Genomic DNA, 19,987 nt, shown 5'->3' on the forward strand with positions numbered 1-19,987 from the left:
AATATAATTGCTGAAGCAGAATAGAATGGACAATACAGGGAAGTTGATTAGGAAGCTTTTTTATACTCTAGGTAAACAGTGATAAAAGCCATCTACCTGAAAGAAGGTCTCAAAGCCAAGAATCCTTGTAACTCAAACTCCTCTGGAAGTGGTGTAGCTACAGAAGGGCAGAAAACAAGATGTGTAAATATCTTAATTAAAATATTGTCGTTCAGCAGGATATTACTTCTTAAATTAAAAAAAAAAAAAGTATTTTTTAGACAGAAAGAAACTATAATGTTCATAGTTCTCTGCTCTTCTTTATAGTAATCTTGATAGAATAACTTACCTGTCAAACCCCTGCATGTTGCCTTTGGGCCCTAGACATTGTCCTAATACTCACCTACTACTCATTGTTAAGGAGGATGGGTACAATGGACTTTTTTCCCCCCTAGCAGCCTTAAAAATTCAAAGCCTCAGATCCATTAATCACAATGTTTAGATTATCTCCTTGTTAACTCAAAGTATTGAATACCAACAATGACATCACTTGGGAGCTTGTAAGAAATACAGAATCTTGGGCATTATCCCAAACCTACTGAGTCATAAACTGCATTTTAACAAGATCCCAGGTGATTCATTTGCAAATATGATGCTTGAGGGGCACTGATGTAACGGAAGAAAAATAATCAGAAAGGAGTCAACTACGGATTGTTCAGTGCAGGATTATTTATAATGGGGAAATTTTTTAAGCAAATGGACAATGATAAAATAAATTATGGCAGAGCCACAGGACGGAATATTAAGCAGCCTGTAAAAATCATGTTCCAAAATGTTTAAATGACAAAGGAAAAGGCTAACAATGTAGTGTTAAATTATAAAGCAGGTACAAAGTTGTATCTGATATCAATCACATGCAGGTTGTGTGTATGTACACATAAGTAAAAGCTTCAAAGAAAATACACTATCATGTGAATAGTACAGAAAGTATCTCTGTATGAGAGAATTAAGGGTGACTTGTGTTATGTTTGTATGTCCCAAATGTTCTATGATAAGCAAGTATTACTTTGACAGAATAATGCTGTTCACATTAGTTCCTTTAAAAAAACCTACTAAGAATGAGGAGGAAAGGAAGATGGAAAGAATCTGAAGGTACTACACTCTCTGGGCTCCTATGCATATGTAGCTAAACAGGAGAATAAGCTACTGAGAGAACTGGAAGAACATTACCTCTATTTCCACCCACTTAATCAATACAGAGCTCAAAGTCACTTCTGAGTTACTGCATTTAAAGTCAAACACTTAAGAACAAAACCCTGTTTTTCTCTGGCCTTAAGCCGACTATTAGTGATGGAGAACAATGTCAGCGACACAAGGTTAAGGTAGCCCTTACCATTAGTACTTGAAAGATCCTCTTCATGGGGATGGAAACTATTCAGAAGAGAAATTAGCCAAGGCCAAATGCTGTAAATTAAACAGATAGTTCAGACTTTATTTTTGCATGAAAAACCAGAACACTAATAAGCCATGAAAGTGTTACCTATAGGACCGTGACTATGTATTTTTCCCTTGCTTCAGCATTTTAAAGGCTGTATGATTTCCTAAAACATATTTCCAAATGTGTCAAGATAAGATACACCAAAAGGGCCAAATTTCCATGATAGAGACCTACTACTGCAGATCGTTTCCCAGGCTCCTAATTTAACAATTAGCAAAATTAATTTGTCAGTTTTAAACATTGATATTTACTGAGAAAACTTTGACCAGAGAAATAGCACATTATGTTTTTATAGTTTTCACATACATTATCAGTTGTGGAACCCATTACTAGTTTTTAATCTGTGATGGGGGTGTGGTTACATCATAGTCAAATCACATTCTCTGTTCAAAGTGATGACTATGCCTTTTTATGATACAACAAAATCCACACATTGCTGTAATATCCTTACCTCTGTTTCCTAATACAAAATTTTTGCCAAAGTTTGCAAAATATTAAAAAATATTCTTAATATTTAGTTAAAATATTAAAAATAATCACAATCTACTGAAGGTAACATTAAGGTTTCTTGAAATATTTAACAACCAATGTTGGTGAAAAGTGTGTTTTAAAAAAAGAAAGCCCAAGGTGAGTTGCCCAGGATAGAGAAATTGGATGTACATCACCACATCACAGAAAAAACCTGGAAGTTGACAACTATTTCTGACAGTTGTATACTCTGAAATATGGGAATATGCTGCTTAAAAAAATATAAATGAATAAGATAGAAAAAATATATAATGAAATAAACACTGAAGAATAAATGTCTGCTACAAGTCTTTGGGGGTGTAACAAATTACGAGACAGTTGAAAAAGAAGATTAATAACCTAAAAAAGAATGTTAGACTAGAACAACAATGTCTTTATGCAACAAATATGAGATCTCAAGAAACAGACTACAGAAGAAGAGTGTGAGAAATGACTTAATGATATATTGCTTTACCCCACTGTGGGTTACTTAAGTCTAACTTTGCTTTCTACAAAGGAAAAAAATACATCACTATTTCATGCATTTGTTAGCTTAAGATAACATGCTCTCAAAAAAAGTACAGAAGAAAACAAGTTCTAGAAATTGTAAAGGCCCAAAAGCAAGAAACTGAAGGTTATTTGAATATATATAAAACTTTGAGTTCACAAAGAGGAATTGTTTTTTTCATCATTTAAAAGATATAAATGAAGATTATTACACCTTGATATAGCAGACGTATAAGGAAAATCTTCAGTTTTAGAGAAATACCCCACACTAGCCTAAAATGAGTAGTAACATAATTTAAGACAGAATGAAATACCTGCAAGGCCATAATTCTAAAGATCCCAACAAATCTAAGAGAAGGAATGGGGAAGAGAAAATGATAGGGAAGAAAAAGGAAAAAAGTTTGTAAATAAACTATTCCTTCTGGCTGAATATCCTTTGCAACAATAAGAAATGGGAATGCACCGGGAGTTCCCTGGTGGTCTAGTGGTTAGGACTCGGCGCATGGCCCGGGTTCAGTCCCTGGTCAGGGAACTAAGATCCTGCAAGCTGCGTGGCATGGCCAAAATAAAATTAAAAAGAGAAAGGAAAAAAAAAAGAAAGAAATAGGAATGCACAGAATGGGCCTAAAAGATCACTGTACAGGAATAAAAAACCGAATAAAAATATCAAAGCTTCTTTCACAGCATTACTGATACAAGTTACTGAACCAAACACAAGTTCTAAAGTACACACGGGAAGGAAAAATGTATACCTCTGGTCGAGAAATGAAAATCCGGTGCAAGAAAGCAATGTCTAAAAATATGTATGACTTACTAATACCTACATTGGCACAGAAAGGAGATGTGTAGTATGCTATACTATGTTGTTAAACTCTATTCATGACAATGTCAAAAATGAAGGCACTTAAAGTTAGGTTTGAGGGGAAAAGAGGAAAGAAAAGTATGCAGTAAGAGGGATCACAGGGTCTTAAACGTGGCTTGGACATTTTCTAGGTTGTGACCTTGGTCAATGTGTAGATACTGGGCCACAAAGCAGATATTTCAGAGACTCTCCTAATATCCACCATCAAAATATGCAGGTGAGGAACTTCCCACTCACTGCAAAGCCTTACTGGAAATAGTTATTCCTATAATCAAAGGTAAACTGAAAGCTTTCATTTGTCACTGTAAAATGAATAGTTCCTAAGAACTGTCAGAATTATTCTGAGTAGAAATTACAGAGAAAATAGTAAGAGCCAAAATAAGTTCCAATCTTCTATGCTTAAAACAAATATAACTCAAATCGGGTGTTACTAAAAGGCAACAAACAGCTTATGTACAGAAAAGAATGGAAGAAGTAAAAATCTCTTCCCTTCAACTCCTAAGCATAAAATTGGGGCATATTATAATGAATAAGAAACAAACTGATTTTATTTCTATTTCATTTTGAAATGTGAAAAATGCCTTTTCCCCAGGATGGCAACCAGGAACAGGGGGAGCACACAGGGAGTGAGAAATCCTTAAGATTGTGCCTCACATGAAGAATTCAAACAAACAAATAAAAAGCATACAAAGAAGTCTTCAGTTCAATTTCTAGAGAGTAGGTGGAAAACACAAAGTCTTCCATTATTCCAATACTGTTTCAGAAGGCAGTTTCTACATATCTGAATATCAAACAAACAAAGCACACAAGCTAACAAGAAACTCCGAGACACTTACTACTGTCTTTCATCCACCACTGCCTCCTGAAAGACCCTGGGTCTGAGTCTCAGCCAGTCCATGGAGACCTTGACTGCAGGTAGGGGATAGGCATTGTAGGATTCCTCCTGAGACTTGTTCTGGAGAGGACACTTGCACAGGATGCCAAGAAAAGACACTTAAAGAAAAAATGTGTTCAGAGAGCATAAGATATTTGAAATTGTGTACCAGTCCAAATTAAAATATTATTATGCGCCTCCTGCAGTATCCTACTTAATACTTAAATATCTTACAGCTTCTTTCTAAAAAGGCATTTTCTTTCCTATGTTAAAAATGTTACAGATACAGTTGATGAGGGGGTGTCAGCAGATAAAAGGACAGAACTTAGGGTTTAGGCCTCCTGATTCAATATTAAGAAATGTAGGACACTTTTTAGTGTTACTAATGCTTTGTTATAATGATGAAAATGCCTAAGATCATGCTTTCCAAAGAAGATGGCACAGAAAGTTAAATGATTTAATACTCACTAAAGAGGGCCAGCAACTGTGTCCAACACAGCTGCTCATCTTGGCTATAACTATGCTGTTCCGTTTCATTGCTAAAGTCACGAAGGTGATGAAGTTGAAACAGGTTAATGACAGTGACGTGAACTAACTGCTGAGAGTTGAAAGCTTTTTGGAATAGCAGCCTCTGTAAAAGAAGACAGGAATATTGAATATATTATCAAGAACAGAAGCCATCTTTGACACAAGAATTAAACTGGCAGTCTGCATTTAAAGCCACAAAGGTAACATTTACAGATGAGTATTTTAATTGAGTCTGACATGGTCTGATGTTTCTCATGTTGACTTTTTGCCTTGAAAGGATTAAACCCAGACACCAGAGCTGTTTGAGCTGTTTTTTTTTTTTTAACAATACTTTTTTCCATGAGAAACTATACATATATATATATTTTATAATTTTTAAAAATACATTTATTTATTTATTTATGGCTGTATTGGGTCGTTGCTGCGTGCGGGCTTTCTCTAGTTGCGGTGAGTGGGGGCTACTCTTCATTGCAGTGCACGGGCTTCCCATTGTGGTGGCTTCTCCTGTTGCGGAGCACGGGCTCTAGGCGTGAGGGCTTCAGTAGTTGTGTCACATGGGCTCAGTAGTTGTGGCGCACAGGCTTAGCTGCTCCGCAGCATGTGGGATCTTCCCAGACCAGGGCTCGAACCTGTGTCCCCTGCATTGGCAGGTGGACTCTTAACCACTGCGCCACCAGGCAAGTCCCTGTATATTTTTTTAATATGATCTGAGACAAACATTTTATGGGACTATCAATAAATTTATACATCTTAATCCATTAGAAGCTTTTTTTTTTTTAATTTTTATTTATTTATTTATTTATCCATTTATTCATGGCTGTGTTGGGTCTTCGTTTCTGTGTGAGGGCTTTCTCTAGTTGTGGCAAGTGGGGGCCACTCTTCATCGCGGTGCGCGGGCCTCTCACTATCGCGGCCTCTCTTGTTGCGGAGCACAGGCTCCAGACGCGCAGGCTCAGTAATTGTGGCTCACGGGCGTAGTTGCTCCGCGGCATGTGGGATCTTCCCAGACCAGGACTCGAACCCGTGTCCCCTGCATTGGCAGGCGGATTCTCAACCACTGCGCCACCAGGGAAGCCCTAGAAGCTGTTTTATAAGAGGTGCAAACATACTAAAATATTAAACTGGGGCCAATGACTAGAAAGTAGGTGCACAGAGTGAAAATCAAAATTTCAAATAAAAAGACTCAAAAAATATGTTTTGAACTCTTGGCACATAATAGATGACTTAAAAAATTTCATAAAATTTACTCTTTCAAAGGCTTGACACATTTAAAGAAACTTATTTATTATTTATTTATTTTTAATATTTATTTATTTATTTAGTTTTATTTTTGGCCCTGTCAGGTCTTAGTTGCGGCATGCGGGATCTTTCGTCGCGGCGTGCAGGCTTCTCTCTAGTTGTGGTGCACGGGCTCCACAACGTACAGGCTCAGTAGTTGCGGCACGTGTGCTTAGCTGCCCTGAGGCATGTGGGATCTTAGTTCCCCAACAAGGGATTGAACCCACGTCCCCTGCATTGGAAGGCGGATTCTTAACCACTGGACCACCAGGGAAGTCCCAAAAGAAACTTATTTATAAATGAGATATATAGCAAGAACATATCTGGAACACAGGGTAAATGATAAACTAAAGCAATCATTAACAAGTGTTACAGGCGCTTCAACAAATTATTACACTTACATTTTCCCCTATTAGAAAAGCATGGTCTTCATAATCAAATTTCTTTTACTTAATAACTAGGTGTTCACAGTGACCTGCTAATCAGCACTATACGGAAAAATTCACCTACATGCTCTCAGTTATAGCCTTAACTTCATCACCCTTCTACCTTAATATCTACAGTAATTTAGATTACTCCCATATAAAATATTTTTCAAACACAAGTTCCTAACAAAGTTGATAGCTATTAGAGATGATACCTGGCTTTGCCCTACACTTTAGCATAGCCAAGTACTCTCCCTCCCCAGGGAAAATTTTTGGAGAAAGTGGGCGATGCACTGTCACTAGCCTTATGGTGGGAAATAGAAAACTACTTACAGTTCTACCAGCAGTGACAAGAGATCCTACCATCTCAGAAATTTACAGCTGCCTTTGTCTAGCCTATTCTGAGATTTTTTTTTTTTTTACATAGTTAAAGAATCTGAAATATCCAGAATAAGTTCTATAATTCTACTAATAAGACCTTTCACGTTATCATTGGAAAAAAATACAATTCTACTTTTCTTTAACTCTGTTCTCCCTATCATCTCTCTCAGTTTCCTTGTCATCTGCCTTTCCAGTATATACATCAAGAATGCTCACTCCTTTTCTAAAGATATCGACCATTTTTCTTTCCTTTACTCTGAATGTCCTGAAATGCTATCTCTTCTCCAGAGTTCTCCCACAAAACTTCTCCTTCAATCTCTACATCCAACCTTATAGATCAGCTGATCATTTACAGAAATGCATAATATTGGCATGAGAATATTAATTTGTATTTTTCAAAAAGCATTTTTTCCTGTAAGTATAGTTTATAGCAATGTATCCCTTGTATCTATAAATCCACTGGCATTTCTTTTAGAAGGTGATGTCCTACCGAACAAATCCTAGCCCTTTAAAAACATTTTTCTAGTGTATGCACAGAAACATTAAAGCATATGAGTGCAGCCTAGCCTAGTACTAGCAAATGATAATGTAAATTCGTGAACACACAGACTTTGTCTTGTTCTCCCCTGTCTATCTCTAAGAGCTTCAGAAAAGTACACAGTAGACAGTAGGTACTCAAACACTTAGTGAAGGAATAACCCAGACCTTTAGAAGTAAATACGTAATTATTCAGTTGTAATTTCATAACATTTGGATTGTATTTTAGTAAACAGAGGAGTTCCCTGGGAACAAAATCAAACCGGAACTGACTTTTTGTTCCTCAAAGACACTTTCAACAGCAGTTGAGGAATATACTGAACTAAATACCATTAAGAAACAGCACACATTTAACAGATAGGAAAAGCCTTGTATCTCAATTCCTAAATCCCAGGCCTTAAGTCCCTCAACGAACCTCAAGTTGGTACACGTTTCTGCTTAGTAGCTAAAGACTTGCTAGTTAGACAGATACACTGATGTTTACATGTGGATAATACTAATTATCTATAAAGGCTTTAGAAATACTTACTCAACTATGCTAAAATTTCACTCCAACAACGTTCTTCTGACATTTCAGTACTGGGTGAGGTTTAAAATAGATCTGCCTCATACTATGTTTAACTTCAGAGTGTTGGAATGATATTTCAAAGTGTATTCTAGCAATTGCCCACATACACCCACCAGAACTTCACATTCAGAAATATATCTGAAGAGAGTATTAGTATTTGAGGTTGAACCAAATACAAAATTGACTAGATTCTATACAAGAATAACTTACATAAAGAAGATCTCACTAAGGTAGGTCCCCCCTTCCTCCTCATTTAGGGAGTATATCTTTCACAGAACCAGAACTGGAAGCAAGATCAAAACGTCATCTGGTCCAACTCCCTGCTAGTTAATGGGACTGCACCTAAACCATCCAAGAAAGATGGCTGTCAATCCGACTTTTAAGCTCTCAAAAGAGAGACCCCCTCAGTAATCCCCTACAGTCTCTATTTAAATTTTAAGATTTTATTTCTGACCTCAGGAAGACAAAGGTGTGTTATTTTAAAATAATCCTTCATATAACTGAAAACTTATAATGAAACTATTTAGCCTTGTTTGTTCTTTCTAGGCTGAAGAGCCTAGGGCTTTAAAAAGTTGGTTGTTTCTTTCATGTACCCAACTCTATAAATCATGGGCTAAATTTAAATAGGTCACTAAGAGAAGCAAAGAACAGAAGGGGACTCTAGAAGCTTATTTTAAAACAAACTATGTCTATTATAGTTATTTAGTATGATCTCTTACGCATAAAAAGTATCAACTAAAAATGATTATCTGTAAAAACTATTTCACACTGACTATATTTGGCTAATTTATTATCTCAACTGTCTAAGTTCAACAATCTCTGGAATGTGAAACTTCTATAATACTTATAAAACTGTAAAGTAGTTACAGACAATTCCCCAAGTGTATAGATACTCAGAAGTAACCAAGAAATATAAAATGTTCTTTGAGACTGTCTTGTTTACTGTTGATTCTAGTGACTAAAACAGTGACTGATACATACTAGTCAAATATTTGTTGAATAAATAAACTAAAAATAAAATTAATGCTAATACTTCATTTTGACTCCTCCAATATTATATAAATTATACTACATTTAAACTGCTAATTTAATATACTAATAAAAAATTATTTTCATATATATAAATAGAACAAAGGTTACTTAATTTTATCTCCTTATACAAATTAGTACAACATATTCCTGTTGAATGAAACTCTCATTACATTCCTTCAATCAACCACAAACTCTGATAGATCAAAGCACAAGGAGAACAATGCGCTCGGTTTGCAGAATGGGATTACTGTCTATGAAGTAGGTAACAGAATCATATCTAAATACAGAAACTATCAGATGTAGGACTTCCAAAACTGAGAAAAGAAAGGTGCTTGGTCTGAGAAGGAAGGAGGAAAAATTGTTTTTTCCCACTATGATATTTTCTGCCAAATGATATTTTCAGCTACTTAGTGAAAACACTGCTGCTGTATTTCTTTATATAGACAGCACCTCAGTTTAAACTGAAAGAATGCTGTATGCAAGAATTTCACATGCTTTAAATTTAGTTTTTATCAACAGTTTGCAATTAAGTAATGACATAAAAAGTGGGAGTAAGCCTCCTCCAAATCTTATGCTTCCTCATTTAGACAAGACAAAAAATTCTCTATTTAAAAAAATCTAACCTTAAACTGTTCTTCCAATTTCTCTCGAAGAGGGCTCAACTTTTCCAAGCTCTTACTCAGGTACACATGACCGTGGAACTTAATAAAGGCCTTGATGAAGTCAGAAACACCCCATTTGGTTTTCACCTCATCCCGGCTGAAACGAAAGAAAAACTTCCATGAATCTTAAGCAACAAAATGGCTAAAACCTCTTACAGGAGACTTCGATTTGCAAAAACACATTATTTGAGCACCTGTGATTCAAGGAGAGGGTTCGGCATCTGACTGACTTTTCAACTGCAACACACTCAGAAGAGTCAGTACTCAGCAGCCTGTACGCCTCCACTGGGAACAAATCAGAGGCTGACTGGCTGAAATTCAGTGATGACTACATGCAAAACTATTGTAATGTATATGTTTAGAAATTAGGCAAACCTAAGAGAAGAGAAGCATAGGTAACTGGCCATTATTTCTTACATGCCCAAATTTGAGGGGTGAAGGCTACCAGGTTACAAAGCCCTCTTGGAAAAGTCAACCCTACCTTTCCAGTGCTTTAGAAAGTGCTTTTTGTAGATTAGTAGAGGCAGCTGGGAAAGGGAACTTCACAGCAATGCTTCTGCAGTAGTAGAAAATTGTGGTCAGATGGTCTCCTTTGGAAGAAGCTAAGATAGCCAACTGATTGTAAGGCTGACCTAGAGGAGAAAGTTAAGATTCTAAAGCAACCCAGAATGCATGAAGTCTTGCTATCAGAACATAGAAGGTCAGTTTTTAAATCTTTATATTAACAATGGGGAGTATTTCATGAAGTAAATCTCATGACTACCTCATTAAAAATGGCATAATGTAAAACAGCACACTTCAGCTATGGTACATACTATATTTAGGTTGAAAAGTCACATAATTAGGATGAAGAGCACAATAAGTTCAAATAAGACTTCAGAAAGGGCTAGACAATAAATATTTTTGGCTTTGTGGATCTAAGAGTCTCTATCACGACTACTCAACTCTGCCATTATAGTGGGAAAGCAGCCACAGACAACATGAAATAATGTGTCCAACTGCCATCCCTGCCTTCAAGCGGCTCCTTTAGAATTGAAAGGACTTTCAATGTGGCTTAACAAGAATGTAGATCACCAAACATCTACAGTAATTTAATTCAAGAATCACTGCTAATGCCTATCTTGGGAGCCATCAAAAAACAAAAGCATTATCTTTTGGTAATAAGAGATAATTTTTCTAGGAGGGAAATGATAGTATTAAAAAGAAAATTAATTCTATAAGTAATTAAGGAAGCCAGAGTTGTTGAAACAATTTTAGATCACATTAGGAGATATTCAATTTATATTGCTTTACTGACAATCGTAATATTAGTTTAAAAAATTTATTTCCAGTTACAGAGAATGTACAGTTAAAAGGAAAAATATAATAATCAACACCAAAACTCAACATTTTTTGGTTTCTTAACACTTGAAAGATGAGCCTTGAACTATTTACCATTTTTCTATATCTAGAGTAAAGTGTCATAATCAACCACAAGTTGACATGGCCCACTCACCATTAGAGGGGACAAGCTGAGCCGCATGCCTATAGTAGGACTCTGCCTGGCTGGTCTGGTTTCTGTATCGAGCTGAGAGGAGGAAAAAGAAAGTTTAGTTTAAAAACAAACGAACAAACAAACAGATAAAACAAGCATTAGGGTAATATTTCCAAAACAGCTATAGTTTAACAATTTAAAATTAATAAACACATTAAAATTAAATTAAGATGATTAAAGACAGAAAATATTTTAAAACAAATTAACTATAGGATTATGTGTGAAGTGTCTATCCGGCCTTCCCTATTTGGGACATTCAGCATGTAACCAATTTTAAAGCTTACCTAGCCCCCTTTTTCAGGTCCTCCAGTGTCATGCATCACCAGCTCCCACTATGGACTATGCTGGTGACCTGGAGCCGGCCCACAAGAAGGGGTGAGTTATATGGCACTTAAAAACAAAACAAAACAAAAAACACTATACAATATGATCTGAAATTTATGTATTTCTTCAATATCTTATAAAGTGATTTTGAAAAATGCTTCATACCGGACTTCCCTGGTGGCGCAGTGGTTAAGAGTCCACCTGCCAATGCAGGGGACACGGGTTTGACCCCTGGTCCAGGAAGATCCCACATGCCGCGGAGCAACTAAGCCTGTGCACCACAACTACTGAGCCTGCGCTCTAGAGCCTGCGAGCCACAACTACTGAAGCCCGCGCGCCTAGAGCCTGTGCTCTGCAACAAGAGAAGCCACCGCAATGAGAAGCCCGTGTACCGCAACAAAGAGTAGCCCCCGCTCGCCACAACTAGAGAAAGCCCACGTGCAGCAACGAAGACCCAATGCAGCCAAAAATAAATAAATAAATTTTCTTGAAAAAGAAAAAAGAAAAATACCTCATACCTATTGCAATATTATTTATGTGTGTGCAAAGAATACATTGAAAGCAAAACCAATCTAAATATACTACTCACTGAATCTCCCTGTAGAAATTTTAGTGCTTACTTTGATGTGACCTCTCATGGAGTCAATGATTTATGACATCAAGAAATCTAAAATCTTTGAACTTAAAGCAGTAATGCTCTCCATTCCTTGTTATTTGAGGACAGCCAAAACATAATCCTATAGTTAATTTGTTTTACAACCCTTTTAGGTCACCTTAAAGGAATGAACAAGAATAAATAAGTTATATAACATTCCCAGATAAAATATATAAAATGGAAATACAAATCTAACTGTAAAGAGGAAACAATTAAAAATGAGCTTTTAATGCACTGGTAGGAAGAAAAAAAGGCAATCTAAGCTTCAGAATGACTAATTTTTATAAACCCCACAATTCCAAAGGAGTACAGACTTTAGAAAATATTATGGCACCACTTTGAAAAATTTAGCTTTGATTACATTTTTGCTGCTTTATTATTTGCCTACATCTGCATAAAGTCTGAATAAAATTTAAATCTGAACATGAAAGTTACTTCCTTCAAGATCCTTTGCCAATCCCAAAGCATTCCGAAAATCTAGGTTCCTTAAAATACATTTTATAGTTTCCTCTTATGACAATCTAAGTTGTGTGTGTATTTTTAAAGGAAAAATAATTTCTTTCTGTGACTACTCCAAAAAAAACCATGAATGCATTATCAATTCCTTCACACCAATGGCTCACCAATGTCTCCAAGGTGGACGAGGCAGTGCTGGCAGATATAGGAACAGGAGCTAGACTGTGGCTTCACTATGGCGCTGGTATGCGTCTGTTTATTGCTGATAATTCCCAATTGGGAAGACTTCACACGGCATGGTAAATCTACATTAAACACTGTACACAGTTCTTGTAATAACTAAAAGGAGAACATAAGCAAGATTTAGTATTGAGTCAGAACTGGTAAGTCAGCAAGTGCTCTAACAGTAAAGTTTCCAGGTGTAACTAATATCACATACTTCTGACACCTGAGATAGGATAACCTTTCATAGGATAACTAGTAACATTCATTACAAATCACATCTTTTGACTTCTCAAGTATTAGAGCAATCCAGAATGTACATCTAAAAGGAAAAGCAGCATTAAAAAAAGGACCACTTAAGGAGGGTATTCAGACTCATTCAGCAAGCAACTCCATGAAATTTATCTATCTATCTATCTATCTATCTATCTATCTATCTATCTATCTATCTATCTATCTATCTTCTTTTCCTCTTAGAAACACACAAAACCCATTAAACACTGGTGGTTGGTCACAAATTTGACTTAAATACAAACCAACATATTTGGCAGACTTCAGGAGTTTCTTGAGACTTATTTTGTTAAGCCCAAGGTCAACTTGTGCCTTTGCATACACAAAAGATCTCATGGTACTACAGATCTGGAAGGAACTTCCGATATTATGTAGAACACCCATTCTTTCTTCCTTTCTTCTCTAGTCTTATGGTATAAGAGCGTTCCTCTTCCCGGTCAGAGATAATTTCTCTGCCTGAGCATGCTATTTCATTCTTCTCTGCCTCCTGCCTGTCATCCTCTCATTTTTTAAATCTACTGTCAACTTCTCAAGCTTCTTTGCTGTGGCCTATAAAGTGTTGCCCACGAAAAATAAACAATAAGTATTATTATAAAAAAAAAACACAACACACAGAACGAAAGCACTTTCCCTTGACTCTAGATTTCTCCTCTAGCAGCCTTCTAATGTCTCTTCTTCTTCTCAACCAAATTCCTTCAAAAGAGTCCACGTGTCATATCTACTTTCTCAATTCCTGTTCACTCCTTAGTCTATTATGATCTGACTTCCACACAACCCCTTCTCTCCCCATTCCAACATCCACAACCACTCTACTGAAACTGTTGTCTGTATGACAACTGGTTATAAATAAGCAAATACAATGGACATTTTCTAGTCATCTTACTGGATCTCTCTGCTACATTTAAAACAGTTGATGTTATGGCTGATCACTGAGCTTTTCTAGTTCTTTTTATCTTGCCAATCATTTCTTTTCAGTGTCCTTCATTCAAAGGCTTTTCTCCTCCCACCTTAATCCCCTCAAGGGTTTCATTCTTGGCCCCCACACAGCTCTTCACATTCTATTCTCATTCATTCAAGTATTTACTTACAAATGTAATCATTCACATATTTGGTTACTGTATCACACACCATGGTAAGCAATAGAGACACAGAGATGAGTAAAAAAAAATCTGTGTCCTTAAACAGTTCATAGCTAAATGAGCAAGACAGGTATATAAAGTAGGGAGGAAACAGCAGGAGAGAGGAGGAAGGGAGGGAAAGATACGAAACATGACAGCATAAGCCAACAGAATATTCTTCATTTATAATAAACTTCATTCCCTGGGTTATTTGATACATTTGTCTCACTTTCTCCTTGTGATAAACTGGTAGCAATACAGTATGTAGATACGAAGCTCCATTTTTTAGATGAGGATATGAAAACAAAAATATCGAGTCATTTGACTAAGGTTACAGAATTAGAAATATCTTGATTCTATCACCACTCTAATATGTGCAGAATTCACAATACAAAATAAAACACCTTGAGCACCCAACTCAGAAGGATATAAAATGTCCCACCGTTTTCCTAAGATAAAAACCACCTCCATAACCAAATATAAAATCCTGTATTCCCTTCTCATGAAGCATAGCAATTATCTACATCTTTACTTATACCTGTACATTTCTAATGGGCAAGAAATTTGCTGACATAAAACTGAGTAAACAAAATTAGTGCCCAGAATGGCTAGAGTCTGGAAATATAAAAAAGCAAGAAGTACAAGAAAGGAACAAAAAATGGAAGAAACCCAAAAACAGATGACTGTGGAAGATGGCAAGAAGAAACGTAACAGAGCATAAAGAACTGAGTTCAACAGGTACTTAAAGAACAGACTGGAAAATTAGGCAAGGCTGAATATCTATCAAAAAGAAAAAAGAAAGTTCATGAAAAGTAAATCAAGCATGGTTGAAACTTCATGTGAATGTCTTATAATAAAATTTTTGCCAGAACCCAGGAGTTGTAGGTAGAGATACCAGAAAAGTTCCTGCTGGTTCAGGATTCCAGGTGAGAGACCACTAGTTTAGAGGCAGAAACGAAGTGGAACTAAAGAAGAGAAACATATGTTTAATAAGTTGAACAGAACTATATTTGGCAATTATTCTGTGAAAACTCTTTTATACTATTAGCTCTTCACTCTACACTAAGAACTGAGAACTAACTATGAAGATATAGAATACCACCTTTTAACTTACTATAGAAACTTAATGATAATGCTTTCTTTTTGGCTCCCATTTTCTTAGAATAAGGACTACTCTACTGTTCTTTCTTTGACGTTTTAAAAAAAACCCATACTGCATGATGTTACATCTTTACTTCGACTGGGAGTTTGGTTCTGGCTCGAGGCATCATGCTTTATTTTATTTATTTATTTATTTATTTATTTATTTATTTATTTATTTAATTTTTATTGGAGTATAGCTGCTTTACAATGTTGTGATAGTTTCTGCTATACAGCAAAGTGAATCAGTTATATGTACACATATATCCACTCTTTCTTAGATTTCCTTTCCATTTAAGTCACCACAGATCACTGAGTAGAGTTCCCTGTGCTATATAGTAGGTGTTCATTAGTTATCTATTTTATACATAGTAGTGTATATATGTCAATCCCAATCTCCCAATTCGTCCCCCTTGAACCATGCTTTAAATAGTTAACAAAATATCTAAGTCAAAATCATCTTCACAGGATAATCATGTATCAGTCTCCTGTCAATCCACTCCACTCAGATTTCTATCTCAAGCACTCTACTGAAGTCACATTTCATCAAATCCAAGATACCATAAATTATAAGATGAACTATTATTTCCATAACATTGAAGGGTAAAAAACCAATGCCAATTAAATGGTGACTGACCACCTTTTGTAAACTTATCCTTATCTCAGAGGTGTTAAAATATGAAAAATGTTTTAGAAATGAGGAAATATGGTATTCATTAATTTCACCAATGACTTCCACATTGTCAAATCTAATTGATCACTTTTAAATCACCTTACTTGACTTCTCTGTAGCACTCAACAGAGTTGATCACCCCTTCCTCTTGTTGAAATGCTTTTCTCTCTGGCTTCCAAGGCAACACTCTGACTTTCTTCTATTGCAATGTGGCTCCTCCTGTGCCAAACCTGTTCCCACCTAGTCCCATGGGTTTCAATGCCAAACACTAATGTCTAAGTCAAGGTTCTTTATTGTAATCATAAATTTTACTCTGGCCCTGCCCTTTTCACTGAGCTCCAAGCTTACCTAATTACCTATTCGACCCCTCCTCTCAAACAGGCATCTCTCTAATGTAACACGGATAGAGCTGCCTTCTCCTCAGTGTTCCCCATCTCAGTAAATGGTATAACCAGCCAGCTAGCTGCTCAATCTGATAACTCAAGTCATCTTTGACTCTTCCCTTACCCTGATTCTACACATCCAATCCAAACCATCAGGAAGTTCTATTGGCTATACTCCAAAAATCCCTTAATAACCTTCCATTACTACAGCAGCATGCTAACTACCTTCCATTCCTGACCTGTTAATTCATTCTCCACAGAACTTCCAAGGTAATCTTTTAAAAATGCAAATCTTATCATGGTATTCCCTTGCCTACTTTCCAATGGCTTGCAACTACACTTAAGATAAAAATTCAAAACTCATCTTAGTCTATAAGGCTGTACAATGATTTGGACTTGGTGTACTTCCCCAGTCTGGTAGCTTAATCTGCACTGCATGTCATCAAAAAAGATGTATGAACATTACTGTTCACAACATCATTAACTGTTTCAATTATCAAGCCAAAATAACAACAACAACAAAAAAATGCAAGCAACAAGTCCTATTAATGTTGAGATCTGAAAAAAAGTTTATAGCTGCTCATTCTACAACTGTTGTGATCACTCAACCACTGCCTGTGGAATGCAGCAGGGAAAGATCAATGCTTGCTTATTATAAAAATTTCAAAAAATAAATTTCAAAATTGGATTATATATTTTTCTTTATAAACAACATTTTGAGACATTTGAATGATTTTATTATTGACTTGCTTATAAAGTGTTTTTGCAAATAACATGCCCCCTCAACAAAAATGATGTTTCTTGCTTTACTTGTCTGGATTTATCAATGTCCAATCAAACCCTTGGAAATGTGTTACATGTATATCACATCATAAAAAAAAAGGTTAAGAATCATTTTTCAAAATAACAAGCAAGTCTGTGTAATGGCTAATATAAAAATGTATTGCAGAAAGTGGATGCTTTCCCTCTACCTCCACCAGGGCCGGCTGCAGCAAGTCCCTACTACCCCTCCCTACTTCAGTTGTGTTCACAGTTTAAATTTCTACTACATGAGGGAAGGAAGCGATTTAAGCTGGAGATGAGACTGGAGTTTTAAAACTGGACTATGTTTAAAAACCTAAGAGCAATCAGAACGGTAAGAAATCTGTCCAAGATGTTATGACGGGAATCCGGAATTCAACAAAGCATAGTTGAAAGTAGTGAAGTGGGGGTGGGGGGTGGGATACCATTTCTGTCAATATCCCACTGACCTAAGACTATTCAATTAACATGTAGAGTCAAATGTACACATAATTCTACATCATGATTTTCACTTAATAATAACACAATTTCCTCATCTTAAAAAAAAAAAATCTTCATAAATAGGACCTAATTAAACTTAAAAGCTTTCACAGAGCAAAGGAAACAGTCAACAAAACGAAAAGACAACCTACCGAATGGGAGAAAATATTTGCAAGTGATATGACTGATAAGGGGTTAATATCCAAAATAATATATAAACAGCTCATACAACTTAATATCAAAAAAAAACCAGATTAAAAAATGGGCAGAAGACCTGAATAGACATTTTTCCAAAGAAGACATACAGATGACCAACAGGCACACGAAAAGAGGCTCAACATCGCTAATCATCAGAGAAATGCAAATTAAAACTACAATGAGGTATCACCTCACACCTGTCAGAATGGCTATCATCAGAAAGACCACAAATAACAAATGCTGGTGAGGATGTGCAGAAAAGGGAGTCCCCATACGCTGTTGGTAGAAATGTAAATTGGTGCAGCCACTGTGGAAAATAGTATGGAGGTTTCTCAAAAAAATAAAAACAGATCTACCATAGGACCCAGCAATTCCACTCCTGGGCATAAATCCAAAAAAAACAAAAACACTAATTCAAAAAGATACATGCACCCCAATGTTCACAGTAGCATTATATACAACTGCCAAGATATGGAAGAAACCTAACTGTCCATCAACAGATGAATGGATAAAGAAGATGTGGTGTGTGGCGCTGTGTGTGTGTGTATGTGTGTGTGTGTGTGTCCCCACATACATACATATACAATGAAATACTACTCAGCTATAAAAAAGAACGAAATTTTGCCACTTGCAACAACATGGATGGACTTGGAGGATATTATGTTAAATGAAATAAGTCAGGCAGAGAAAGACAAATGCTGCATGTTATCACTTATATGTGGAATCTAAAAAAACAACAAAGCAGTGAATATAACAAAAAAGAGACAGACTCACAGATATAGAGAACAAACTAGTGGTTACCAGCTAGGAGAGGAAAGGGAGAGGGGCAAGATAGGGGTAGGGGATGAAGAGGTACAAACTACTATGTATAAAATAAATAAGCTACAAGGATATATTATACAGCACAGGGAATACAGCCAATATTTATAATAACTATAAAGAGAGTATAACCTTTAAAAATTGTAACTATGTTGTACACCTGAAACATAATATTGTACATCAACTAAACCTCAAAAAAAAAATCTTCATAAATACCATTTATAATAGTTTCATAATTCCATTTTTCAGATAGGCTGTAATTTATTTAACCATTACTCTATTGCAGGATATTGGTGTTGTTTTCAAATTTTAATATTTGAATTATAATATCTATTTGTTCCTTTAAATATAAGTATTATTGTTATTGTAAAATATCCACTAATCTATGGACAAATGGACAAAGAAAAAACAGTACTGTAAAAACAAAAACTATCTGATAACTTCTGTATTTCAAAAAACTTTAAATAAAATGAAAGACCAACAGAAGAAATTGGAGAAAAAGATGTTTGTCAAAAAAAAAGGAAGAAAAATTAATATCCCCTTATATAGAAAAAGCTCAGACAAATCACCATGGAAAAAACTAGGGTCTGAACAATGAAAGGGAAAAGTAAATGAATAAATGATTTATATAAAATACAAATATTTAATAAAATATAAAAGAAGTTCAACATCACTAGTAATTAGATTACATTAAATTTTAAATGAAAAATTATTTTCCATCTATCAAGTATAAGTTATTCAATTAATCATTCATTTGCCTTTATTGAAATATTTAACACTGGTGAGTGGATGTCAAGACAGACACTTGCATACACTGCTGATGGAAATACAAAAATATAAATGATAACCTTTTGGGAAAACAATTATGTGTATCAACAGTATTAAAGCTCCACTCATCCAATGATTTAATTCACCATCCAATGAAGAACCTATCCTCAGGAAGTAATCCAGTATTAGAGAAAATGCTTTATATACAAAGATGCTTATCAAACTGTTTAATAATACAAGGAAAAACTTACATTATGTTTATAAAGCTGATACAAGAATGAATAGGTACAACCATGTACAAAAGTATAAAAACACTAGAAACATACATATTAAAAGTAGTAATTTATCCTGAATGAGAGGGTAATGAAAAATTTTTGACTTTTTATAATTTTCAAATCTTCTGAAATTAGTATGTATGTTTTTATAATCAGAAAGCCAAAAGAAACCCTATATCTATTAATGTATCCGTCTCCTCATTTAGACTGGA

The 19,987-nt window shown here is 35.5% G+C and overlaps 1 protein-coding gene across 7 annotated transcripts in view; it reads right to left on the reverse strand.

Moving 5' to 3' along the window:
- SMG7 (SMG7 nonsense mediated mRNA decay factor) overlaps nucleotides 1–19,987 on the reverse strand; it is a 72,282-nt gene that overhangs the window by 12,956 nt on the left and 39,339 nt on the right. For all 7 annotated transcript variants that reach the window (XM_061187554.1, XM_061187553.1, XM_061187558.1 and 4 more), the window contains 8 exons: nucleotides 12,775–12,946; nucleotides 11,134–11,205; nucleotides 10,120–10,270; nucleotides 9,600–9,735; nucleotides 4,696–4,858; nucleotides 4,190–4,346; nucleotides 1,373–1,443; nucleotides 97–157 (listed from right to left, as the gene is read on the reverse strand). In XM_061187554.1, the coding sequence (XP_061043537.1) occupies nucleotides 97–157; nucleotides 1,373–1,443; nucleotides 4,190–4,346; nucleotides 4,696–4,858; nucleotides 9,600–9,735; nucleotides 10,120–10,270; nucleotides 11,134–11,205; nucleotides 12,775–12,946 (983 nt within the window). The remainder of the gene's footprint in view (nucleotides 1–96; nucleotides 158–1,372; nucleotides 1,444–4,189; nucleotides 4,347–4,695; nucleotides 4,859–9,599; nucleotides 9,736–10,119; nucleotides 10,271–11,133; nucleotides 11,206–12,774; nucleotides 12,947–19,987) is intronic.

This window comes from Eubalaena glacialis, chromosome 3 (assembly GCF_028564815.1).
Source record: "Eubalaena glacialis isolate mEubGla1 chromosome 3, mEubGla1.1.hap2.+ XY, whole genome shotgun sequence".
NCBI classification, from domain to species: domain Eukaryota; kingdom Metazoa; phylum Chordata; class Mammalia; order Artiodactyla; family Balaenidae; genus Eubalaena; species Eubalaena glacialis.